Source organism: Oncorhynchus keta, chromosome 11 (assembly GCF_023373465.1).
Source record: "Oncorhynchus keta strain PuntledgeMale-10-30-2019 chromosome 11, Oket_V2, whole genome shotgun sequence".
Lineage (NCBI taxonomy): Eukaryota > Metazoa > Chordata > Actinopteri > Salmoniformes > Salmonidae > Oncorhynchus > Oncorhynchus keta.
The window spans coordinates 25896727-25909525 of NC_068431.1; the positions used below are offsets into that span (position 1 = coordinate 25896727).

A 12799-nucleotide genomic window follows, 5' to 3' on the forward strand; every position below is an offset into this window, starting at 1 on the left:
TACTTGTTTAAGTCACATGAGGGTAAGACGTTTTAATTTATATACAGTATAGTATCAGAAAGAGCAGTCTGAGGTTTCCAAAACAATTAAAATACTACCAAATTGAAGAGATGAGCTCTATTTCAAAATGTAACTTTTTCCAAGAATAACCACTGTTCCATGCGCTCCCCACTTGAGCACATGGAAACAGATAGCCTATATTAACATTAACAAATTAAAATGCTATTGTGTTCTTTGAATTGTTTTTGTATTCTAATGTTACTCAAGACCTTCATAAACACAACCATAATATTTGTTTTACGATAGCATACTGTACATGAAATGTGTTTACTATTTATTAATCTCTGAAGCTGGAGACTCTTACCTCTCTCACTATCTTTAAGCACCAGCTGTCAGAGCAGATCACAGATCACGGCACCTGTACATAGCACATCTGTAAATAGCCCATCCAATCTACCTCATCCCCATACTGTATTTATTCATCTTGCTCCTTTGCCCCCCAGTATCTCAACTTGCACATTCATCCTCTACACATCTACCATTCCAGTGTTTAATTGCTATATTGTAATTACTTTGCCACCATGGCCTATTTATTGCCTTTCCTCTCTTATCCTACCTCATTTGCACATGCTGTATATAGATTTTCGTACTGTATTATTGATTGTATGTTTGTTTATTCCATGTGTAACTCTGTGTTGTTGTATGTGTCGAACTGCTTTGCTTTACCTTGGCCAGGTCGCAAATGAGAACTTGTTCTCAACTAGCTTACCTGGTTAAATAAAGGTGAAATTAAAAATAAAATAAATTATTAGACTGTTAGAATATTGGAGTCAAAATTATTTGTTTTGGCTTGAAGGGGGTCCCAAGAAGCCAGGCTTTTCTAGTGTTAATTACCTTGATCCTGTCACTTTGTTGTAAATGTGGATGCTATATACAGTTGAAGTCGGAAGTTTACATACTGTACACTTAGGTTGGAGTCATTAAAACTCGTTTTTCAACCACTCCAGAAATTTCTTGTTAATTAACAAACTATAGTTTTGGCAAGTCGGTTATCTATTATGTGCATAACAGAAGTAATTTTTCCAACAATTGTTTACAGACAGATTATTTCACTTATGTATCACAGTGGGTCAGAAGTTTACATACACTAAGTTGACTGTGCCTTTAAACAGATTGGAAAATTCCAGAAAATGATGTCATGGCTTTAGAAGCTTCTGATAGGCTAATTGACATCATTTGAGTCAATTAGAGGTATACCTGTGGATGCATTTCAAGGCCTACCTTCAAACTCAGTGCCTCTTTACTTGACATCATGGGAAAATCAAAAGAAATCAGCCAAGACCTCAGAAAAATATTTGTAGACCTCCACAAGTCTGGTTCATCCTTGGGAGCAATTTCCAAACGTCTGAAGGTACCACGTTCATCTGTACAAACAATAGTACACAAGTATAAACACCATGGGACCACGCAGCCATCATACCACTCAGGAAGGAGACACATTCTGTCTCCTAGAGATGAACGTACTTTGGTGCAAAAAGTGCAAATCAATCCCAGAACAATAGCAAAGGACCTTGTGAAGATGCTGGAGGAAACAGGTACAAAATTATCTATATCCACAATAAAACGAGTCCTATATTGACATAACCTGAAAGGCCGCTCAGCAAGGAAGAAGCCACTGCTCCAAAACCGCCATAAAAAAGACAGACTACAGTTTGCAACTGCACACGGGGACAAAGGTCATACTTTTTGGAGAAATGTCCTCTGGTCTGATGAAACAAAAATAGAAATGTTTGGCCATAATGACCATCGTTATGTTTGGAGGAAAAAGGGGGAGGCTTGCAAGCCGAAGAGCACCATCCCAACCGTGAAGCACGGGGTGGCAGCATCATGTTGTGGGGGTGCTTTGCTGCAGGAGGGACTAGTGCACTTCACAAAATAGATGGCATCATGAGGTAGGAACATTATGTGGATATATTGAAGCAACATCTCAAGACATCAGTCAGGAAGTTAAAGCTTGGTCGCAAATGGGTCTTCCAAAAGGACAACGACCCCAAGCATACTTCCAAAGTTGTGGAAAAATGGCTTAAGGACAACAAAGTCCAGGTATTGGAGTGGCCATCACAAAGCCCTGACCTCAATCCTATAGAAAATTTGTGGGCAGAACTGAAAAAGAGCATGCGAGCAAGGAGGCCTACAAACCTGACTCAGCTTGTGGAAGGCTACCTGAAACATTTGACCAAAGTTAAACAATTTAGGAAATGCCACTAAATAGTAATTGAGTGTATGTAAACTTCTGACCCACTGGGAATGTGATTAAAGAAATAAAAGCTGAAATAAATCATTCTCTCTACTATTATTCTGACATTTCACATTCTTAAAATAAAGTGATGCAAACTGACCCAAGACAGGGAATTTTTTACTAGGATTAAATGTCAGGAATTGTGAATAAAATATATTTAGCTAAGGTGTATGTAAACTTCCGACGTCAACTGTATGTCCACTATTATTATTTCGATCTCAGTCTCAATTTTATGGAAATTGTTTGGAAAAAGAATCCTGACCGATTAGGCCTGTTTTTGCCTTGGACTATGCATGACTGACACCTGTTTGTAATGTTGGGACGTGCTGAGCCAGGAGCGTCTGTCTGTGCCTAAGGCCTGCGATTCTGATAACACCATTATGTCTGCATTTGTCATATTTCCTAAATCATGTCCATTTTCGGGGTTAGACTTCTGACATGATTATGTACCAGACCAAGACATGCTCTATTTTTTAATCAGACTTGGTAGAGATTGCATGGTATCTACCAGTCCAGGATTTAGTTGCAAACTTCCAGAGATCAACAATAAAAACATAACAGTATGTCTCAATCTTATCAGGACTGGCAGACAGCAAATATTTATATTTTCCTCACACACTAGGGGGTTGTCAGGTCATACATTACGATGGGCAGAGGGTGGTGGTAATGGTACCTGTAGAATAAACATGCTTACATACGCACACACTCACAGTGTGGATGTTGTAAGTGGTGGTGTTTGTGGTGTGGTGGGTAACGCATATGCACACAAACAATGCACACACAACCAGCACGCGCACACACAAACACAGGGAGGTGGTGGGAGATTATACTGTACCTGCAGTGGCTTCAGGGAGAGAGATGGTGGTGGTGGGAATTGTGGTGGTAGCTGTAGTGGGTATAGGGGTAGTGGTGGGGGCATCTGGATGAAGAAAACAAATACATGACAGACAAACTAATGAGTAAACCATGAAAACAAAATACACAACGAAACAGACCTGGGTTAAAATACCACTTGAAATCTTTCAAATACTTTGAGCGTTTGTGCTTGGCCGCCTAGAGTGCCAGATTGTCAGGGTTGAGACTGTTGTATTGGCATGAAGTCAGGCCAGCTTAATCAAGCACAGATAAAGTATTAGAAATGATTTAAAATAGTATTTGGACCTGGATTTACAGTGAAATAAGGCAATTGTGATGAGGACATTATTGATACCAGTGATAGTGTATGTGTGTGCCTCTAAGCCTGTCATAAACTAAGTTATGTAAAACATTTATTAAGTTTAGGTATTCATTCAAAGTAGTTAAGAAGCTGTAACTCACGGTTTAGCCCTTCCTCGTTGCGAGGCTACAGTATGTTAACAAGCAATCGCATTGCCCCTATTGGACAAGTAATTGCCATGTACAATACCAGTCAAAAGTTTGGACACACCTACTCATTCTTCTTCTTATTTTTTAAATATATATTTTTTTACAATTTTCAACATTGTAGAATAATAGTGAAGACATCAAAACGATTAAATAACACATATGGAATCATGTAGTAACCAAAAAAGTGCTGAACAAATCAAAATATATTTTATATTTGAGATTCTTTAAAGTAGCCACCCTTTGACTTGATGACAGCTTTACACACTCTTGGCATTCTCTCAACCAGCTTCATGAGATAGTCACCTGGAATGCATTTAAATTAACAGGTGTGCCTTGTTAAAAGTTAATTTCTTTCCTTTTAATGAGTTTGAAACAATCAGTTGTGTTGTGACAAGGTAGGGGTGGTATACAGAAGATATCCCTATTTGGTAAAATACCAAGTCCATATTTGGGCAAGAACAGCTCAAATAAGCAAAGCGAAACGACAGTCCTTCATTACTTTAAGACATTAAGGTCAGTTGCAAAAACCATCAAGCACTATGATGAAACTGGCTCTCATGAGGACCACCACTGGAAAGGAAGACCCAGAGTTAACACTGCTGCAGTTCATTAGAAATACCAGCCTCAGAAATTGCAGCCCAAATAAATGCTTCACAGAGTTCAAGTAATGGACTCTATCCTTTGTTTTTCAACAGGACAATGACCCAACACACCTCCAGGCTGTGTAAGGGCTATTTGACCACGAAGGAGAGTGATGGAGTGCTGAATCAGATGACCTGGCCTCCTCAATCACCCGACCTCAACCCAATTGAGACGGTTTGGGATGAGTTGGACCGCAGAGTGAAGGAAAATTAGCCAACAAGTGCTCAGCACATGTGGGAACTCCAAGACTGTTGGAAAAGCATTTCAGGTGAAGCTTGTTGAAAGAATGCCAAGGGTGTGCAAAGCTGTCAAGGCAAAGGGAGGCTACTTTGAAGAATCTCAAATATAAAATATATTTGGATTTGTTTAACATTTTTTTGCTATGTTATTTCATAGTTTCAATGTCTTCACTATTATTCTACAACATATAAAATAGTAAAAATAAAGAAAAACCTGTGAATGAGTAGGTGAGTCCAAACTTTTGACTGGCACTGTAATAAATACATACAGCATAACTTAAATTCACCATTCCCGAAAAATGCTTGGCTAGTGCATAATCCACTGGAGCTTGGGCTGCGGCATCCAAATGTGTCAATGAATCTCTCCTACGGATATACTGTTGGCATTATATCAGTAAAAAGCCCCATCACAAGTTCAAACAGAAAAAAACTAGAAATCCCAAACTCGATCCTTTAAAAAAACATGATGGACATGATTAGTGATGAAAATGCAATGTCCAACGCTCATGACATCAACAAACAAACAAACAAACACAGTGGCACAACGTGATGTCTAAGGGAGGGAGGGACGTTCGACACACAGACTTTCAGCTCAAGGCAACCCCCCCCAGTTGCATTTTACTTTTACTTCATTAGTCGGCTCACCCCCCACCAATAACTGTAGGGGGACATCAAAAGTGACATTCTCTCAGTCGGAGTGGTGGTGCTGCATTAATAAGAACCTGGGGCTGAGGCTTTCAGTCAGGAGAGAGGCTCGAACACTCGGCATGCTGCTCAGATTGCCTGAGAGTGTACCAAAAAACAGTGGGAAGTGTTAAAGGAGTGCAAAGAGCGGGTGATTGGGGCCGCTTTTTCCAGCGATAAGAGAGACAACAACCAAACAGGTTAATGAAATGAGGGGGGGGAGAGAGAAAGAGGGAAATAGAGGGAGGGGGATGGAGAGAGAGTGAGAGCGAAATAGAAATAGAGAGAGAGAGAGAGGAGAGGTAGAAATGGAGAGAGAGAGAGAGAGAGAAATAGAAATAGAGAGAGAGAGAGAGAGAGAGGTAGAGAGAAGTAGAGAGAGAGAGAGAAGTAGAAATAGAGAGAGAGAGAGAGAGAGAGAGAGAGAGAGAGAGAGAGAGAAGTAGAAAGAGAGAGAGAGAGAGAGAGAGAGAGAGAATTTTCTGTTGTGCTGAAAGTCATGAGCAGTGACTTGCGCCTGCCGCCACAACTGTTTGCCGGTCTGTCCCCATCTAGCCAGACAGGTACCACTGTGTTAACATCTGTGTAGGTGGGGGGAAATTTGCAGACAGTCTCCCATCCTACCTCCCTCCCTGCTTTGTTTGTTGTCTGTGTTCCATCAGAACATCACGGCAGGAGGGCCCAGAGACACTTTCCAACAGACTAATGATGAGATGTGGAAGACAGGCAGGCAGGGAGGGACACATCAGAGAGACGGACGTGCTTGGGCAGTGACAGCTTAAACGTTGTCTTCAAACATGCTGTGTTTACCAAGCCTTTTAATATCACTGACAGGATAAGCAGATAATATTTGAAATGACGCATTTTTAAAAATATTTTTTTAACCTTTATTTAACTGGGCAAGTCAGTTAAGAACAAATTAATATTTACAATTACGGCCTAGGAACAGTGGGTAAACTGCCTTGTTCAGGGGCAGAACAACCCATTTTTACCGATCTAGCAACGTTTCGGTTATTGGCCCAACGCTCTAACCACTAGGCTATCTGCCGCCAATAATGCCAATAATGCATGGCAATAAAATCAAATGAATGCTGCCCATCCCTGCAGGAAAATAATGCTTATAAGAAATCCTGCTACGCCCACTGACGAACCGTCAGACAGACAAAGCATCAATACAGGACTATGATCGAATCCTAATACACTGGCTCTGACGCTCGCTGGATGTGGCAGGGCTTGCAAAACATCACAGATTACAAAGGGAAACACAGCCGTAAGCATCCCAGTGACACAAGCCTACCAGGCGAGCTAAATGCCTTCTATGCTTGCTTCGAGGCAAGAAACACTGAACCATGCATGAGAGCATCATGAGTAGCAGATGCGAGTAATATCTTTAAACAAGTTCACATTCAAAAGGCCGCAGGGCCAGACGGACTTCCAGGACGCTTACTCAGAGCATGAGCCCTTAAAATCGTAAAAGACCCCAGCCACCCAAGTCATAGACTGTTCTCTCTGCTACCGCATGTCAAGCGGTACCGATTCACCAAGTCTGAAACCAACAGGACCCTGAACAGTTTCTAATCCAAGCCATAAGACTGATACATAGTTAAATAGTTTACCAAATAGCTACCCGGACTACCTGTGTTGACCCTTTTCACACTAACGTTTTTGACAAATCACATACGCTGCTGCTACTATTCATTATCTGTCAATTTATTCCTAGTTATACGTACATACAGTATCTACCTCAGTTACCTAGTACTCATCAACTCTGTACTGGTACCCCGTGTATATAGCCAAGTTATCGTTATTCATTGTGTATTTATTATTACTTTTATTATTATTTGTTATACTTATCCGTTTCTCTATTTTCTTTCTCTCTGCATTGTTGGGAAGAGCCCATAAGTAAGCATTGATTGCACTGTTAGTCTACACCTGTTGTCAAAATACATTTGATTCAAGCTTGAAGGTAAAGAAATGAAGAAATGGTGCTTGTATCTACTGAAATGGAGGGTTCAATATCTCCATCACTTTCATTGCTTTTGGTTCTGACTGACAGTTTGTAATATTAGCTGCAACTTGTGTGTCTGAAATGAGCATGTGCCAGTGAGCTGTTTTCATAGCTTATGAATGATGTCAAAGGAGATTAGAGGGAAATCTAAGGACCTCTGCTATGACTTCACCTCAAAATTTTAAGCATACCTGGTGTAGACTAGAGCTGTGTCTCAAATGGCATCCTATTCCCATTATAGTGCACTATTTTGACCAGTAAGTAGTGCACACAGAAAAAAGAGGCTTTCATTTGGGATGTAACCAAGGCTATTGAACATTTTCAATTGCCCTTCCAGAGGTAAAAGCTGGGGTAAATAAAACAGGTGTGACTTACAGATGTGACTAGCATGACAACCCATAACTCTAACCCTAACCATAACCAATTGGGTTCACTGGTGCCATATCCCTTTAGTTTTTCCGGACTGAAACACACATTCTTTAATTTTACTACGAGGATCAAATCACAATGGGCAGCAATACATCTTTCTAAATGTTTCTTCACGTCAACAACACTCAATGTCGGCGGCCATCTTGTGGTGTATACAAGGGTCACCTTCCCTCTACTGGAGCCCATCCAGAATACCGTCGGTATATCTGTAGCACTTTCCATCTCCCCAGGGGGGGGGGACAAGTGGACGAGTTTGCCAGAATATTTCTCCAAGGGAGAGGTACTTAAAGAGATTTGTATGTTTGGCTTGTCAATAAAGTACATTCATGGATCATGGGATGTCAGAGCTTAGTTGTTACCTGTCCCAAACTCCCTGTGATTCATAAGGCGTGCTTTGACAGGGCAGTTGCTTTCACGTCGTTTTTCGGAACAGTGCACCCATGTTGATTATCTTTGCCAAAGGTGAGACAGGAGGGAGCTTGGGGAGTAATGGCATGATGCGTTTCTACACTGACTTGAAGAAGTCAGCTTGGCGTTAAGAAGAAGAAAGTAGATTGATGAAGTGCCTACAGTTGATCATCTTGTCCATGTAAAGGGGTATATTTAAACTGTACTTTACTTCAGTACATCAGACAAAGAGGAACAGTTGTAATATACACTACCGGTCAAATATTTTAGAACACCTACTCATTCAAGGTTTTTAAAGTAAAAAAAAAACTATTTTCTACATTGTAGAATAATAGTGAAGACATCAAAACTATAAAATAACACATATGGAATCATGTAGTAACCAAAGAAGTGTTTAACAAATATATTTATATTTGAGATTCTTCAAAGTAGCCACCGTTTGCCTTGATGACAGCTTTGCACACTCTTGGCATTCTTTCAACAAGCTTCACCTGGAATGCTGTTTCCACATATGCTGAGCACTTGTTGGCTGCTTTTCATTCACTCATCCCAAACCATCTCAATTGGGTTGAGGTCGGAGGGTTGTGGAGGCGAGGTAATCTGATGCAGCACTCCATCACTCACCTTCTTGGTCAAATAGCCCTTACACAGCCTGGAAGTGTATTGGTCATTGTCCTGTTGAAAAACAAATGATAGTCCCACTAAACCCAAACCAGATGCTGGTTAGATGTGCCTTGAAGTCTAAATAAATCACAGACAGTGTCACCATCAAAACACCCCCCACATCATAACACCTCCTCCTCTCTGCTTTACGTTGGGAAATACACATCCGGAGATCATCCGTTCACCCACACCGCGTCTCACAAAGACACGGCGGTTTGAAACAAAAATCTCCAATTTGGACTCCAGATCAACAGACAAATTTCCACCGGTCGAATGTCCATTGCTCGTGTTTCTTGGCCCAAGCAAGTCTCTTCTTCTTATTGGTGTCCTTTAGCAGTGTTTTTTTTGTTGCAGAAATTAGACCATGGAGGCCTGATTCACGCAGCCTCCTCTGAACAGTTGATGTTGAGATGTGTCTGTTACTTGAACTCTGTGAAGCATTTATTTGGGCTGCAATTTCTGAGTCTGGTAACTCTAAAGAACCTATCCTCTGCAGCAGAGGTAACTCTGGGTATTCCATTCCTTTGGTGGTCCTCATGAGCTCCAGTTTCATCATAGCACTTGATGGTTTTTGCAACTGCACTTGAAGAACATTTCAGGTTAGACATTTTCGGGAATGACTGACCTTCATCTCTTTAAGTAATGATGACCTGTTATTTCTCTTGGCTTATTTGAGCTTTTCTTACTATAACATGGACTTGGTAAAATACTATCTTCTGTTACCCCCTTACCTTGTCACAACACGACTGATTGGCTCAAATGCATTAAGGAAAGAAATTCCACAAATGAACTTTTAAGGCACACATGTCAATTGAAATGCATTCCAGGTGACTGACTACCTCATGAAGCTGGTTGAGAGAATGCCAAGAGTGTGCAAAGCTGTCATCAAGGCAAAGGTTGGCTACTTTGAAGAATCTCAAATATAAAATACGTTTTGATTTGTTTAACACTTTTTTGGTTACTGCATGATTCCATGTGTGTTATTTCATAGTTTTGATGTTTTCACTTTTATTCCTGAAAATTGTAAAAAATAAATAAAAACCCTTGAATGAGTCGTGTTTCTTAAACTTTTGACTGGTAGTGTACACCGAACAAAAATATAAAAGCAACATTTAAAGTGTTGGTCCCATGTTTCATGAGCTGAAATAAAAGATCCCAGAAATGTTCCATATGCACAAAAGCTTATTTCTCTCAAATGTTGTGCACAAATGTATTTACATCCACGTTAGTGAGGATTTCTCCTTTGCCAAGATAATCCATCCACCTGACAGATCTGGCATATCAAGAAGCTGATTAAACAGCATGATCATTACACAGGTGCACCTTGTGCTGGGACAATAAAAGGACACTCTAAAATGTACAGTTTTGTCAAACACCACAATGCCACAGACGTGTCAAGTTTTGAGGAAGAGTGCAATTGGTATGCTGACTGCTAATGTTAATTTATCTACCAAAAGTCATTTTAGAGAATTTGACAGTACCTCCAACCTGCCTCACAACTGCAGACCACATGTATGGCATCGTCTGCGCGAGCGGTTTTCTGATGTCAACGTTGTGAACAGAGTGGTGGTGTTAGCGTTATGGTATGGGCAGGCTTAAGCTCCGGGCAACGAACACAATTGTATTTTATCAATTTGAATGCACAGAGATACCGTGACAAGATGCTGAGGCCCATTTTGTTTTAACGGATACCAACAGATGCATGTCTGTATTCCCAGTCATGTGAAATCCATAGATTAAGGCCTAATTAATTTATTTCAAATGACTGATTTCCTTATATGAATTGTAACTCAGTACATTTTTTAAATTGCATTTATTTTTTTGTTCAGTATATTTTGTTGTAATGTATTCTGTTAGACTCCAGGAGGCTTTTTCACCTTATTAAATAGGTACACGTGTGGAGAAGAAAGTAATTCATTATTAGAGAGCGTTCATGTTCACAAAATGCGTCCCTTTGATATTTTAAGTAGAAATCTTGCACCAATATTGCATTTTAAAAGCCTGTTATATTAAATGAAGTGCCCTTTAATATAGACCACATGGAAAAATCAACATGTCAGATTGTATATATGAATAAAGACTTAAATAGCCAATTTCAGCATTTTGACATGTCCCTCTGAGTAGTCTCTGTGACTTCTAGGAAGATTTTAACAAAGTCGTTTTTGAAGATCACACATTTTTTCATGTGATTATTGATATTTTTTTTGTCCCTCATTTTATGGTCAACCCTTTTATGTGGACTGAATTACTCGTTGTTGTAACCATTCCTTAAAAAGAACTAAATCAAACATGTCAAACCTGTTACCCATACACAGAATTTTAATTACTTGAACAGTATAAGTTTTTATTTTATTTTTAAGCTTGCATTCAATTGCCCACCCCTGCTACACACAACAAGCTTCAGGACCTCTGTCACAAGGGGATTTATGGCTGATTGAAATTAAATCGTCAACCCTGTTTCGGTCAACCCTGTTACTTTTTTGGGAACTTAATAGGAATTCACTATAGTATATATTTTTTATTTAACCTCTTGAATTGGGAAAACATGTTTTTTATTAAGTTGAACATGTGTTCTTCATGACAGAATGTAAAAGTTCAGTGAAATCAAAAGTTACACGACCCAAAAGGGACTCATTTCGTGGAACGACCCGTATTGCTTTGAGAATCCAGCCTGGAACAATTTCAGAATCAAACCAACCCGGCCTTGAGGCGGTCTGCATCTGTACACACTCCATTAATCTTAGATGATTTTTTTGGAATTATTTCTAACAAAGAACATATTCCATTCCTATAAACAAAGGCTTGAAAAAAGAATGGCTGAACAGACAAATAGCGGGGACTATCTTGCGGTGGGAGCCTTACTAACTGGGCTTGTGTCACTGATGAGTTTCACACACGTCGGGAGCTGACAAACTCCAGCTCGGTGGTGGTGCTACTTAATTGGATTTATCCCATAATGAACTGCGAGGGCCCAGCAGATGTTTGGGTTCATCGGTGTCAATAGCTCATTAAAAACTTGGCAGCGATAATAAGATCTATACTTCCCCTGCTTGCCACCCTCCAAACAGGCTCAACTGGAGCAAATATTAAGCAAGGTTTCCTTACAAAAAGCAGCACTCCACACTACCTGCTATTCCAGTGATGTTGTATCAAACGCAGTGGAAGTTTATTGACTTCAAATATGGGAAGCTGAGTGAGTTTCCCTGTTGAGTCACTGAAGTTTGTATACTGGGGCAGATTAAGAATAGTCCCAGAGTTCTTGGAACGGAGGCTGCATTAAAATACTTATTTCACTTCCGGTGTCTCGTTTTTATCCCCTTAGACAGCGGAGTATAAACACACCTCTGAAAATTTGCTCTGGTGGATATGACACATCAGACATACGGAGGGGAGAGGCAGGCAGGCAACAGGCCAATTAATCCTTTAACCAAAAGAGAGGTGTGGGAGTGGCATACTGGCACGTGGGGTGTAGTATAAGAACCTCACTCAAGTCAATGAGGACAACAGAACAATCTGGCTAATAGAGCTCTTAAAGTATACTGTACTTTGGGCTGTGGATTTCCCTACCAACCACAGCTTTATATATTGGAGAGGAGTGGAAAGTAATCCGGTCAAATCTCATCCTGAGCCCTTCGAAACTCAATAATAGTGCATCCCCTTAAGTTTTGCATATCCAAAGGCTAAAAACAGATTGAGATTGATAAACTAAATATCCGCGCCCTCTTATGACTAGGCCCCGTAGTGCAAGGTGGTATGTCAATAAAAACTAGAGGTCAAAACACAGGTAGAACTTTCGTTCTGATTAAAATCCCTCTTACTCAATCATTCCAGAGATAAATGAAATAAGTATGGAGATGGGTGAATGATGTGACACTACAGCAATAACAAAAACAATAACTGAAGCACACACATCTCCCACTGCCAAAAGAGCACTGGGGGTGGTTGACTCCAATTAAAAGCTAATGAACAGCACAGAGGAGTGACCTCCCCACATTAATCACCCTGGCAGATAGTAGGCGACTCTTAGCGAGGCTCTGGGCACAAATCTGCCAGCTGCATGAT

The 12799-nt window shown here is 40.3% G+C and overlaps 1 protein-coding gene across 8 annotated transcripts in view; it reads right to left on the reverse strand.

Moving 5' to 3' along the window:
• Positions 1-12799, reverse strand: part of LOC118389976 (cell adhesion molecule 1-like) — a 486522-nt gene that overhangs the window by 47687 nt on the left and 426036 nt on the right. For 4 of the 8 annotated variants that reach the window (XM_035780041.2, XM_035780039.2, XM_052529801.1 and 1 more), the window contains exon 9: positions 3135-3218. The exons of 2 other annotated variants lie outside the window; for them this stretch is intronic. In XM_035780041.2, coding sequence (XP_035635934.1) covers positions 3135-3218 — 84 coding nt within the window. Of the gene's footprint in view, positions 1-1281; positions 1425-2801; positions 2973-3134; positions 3219-12799 lie in introns of those variants that run through there. 2 more of the 8 variants (XM_052529799.1, XM_052529802.1) reach the window with 2 other exon arrangements.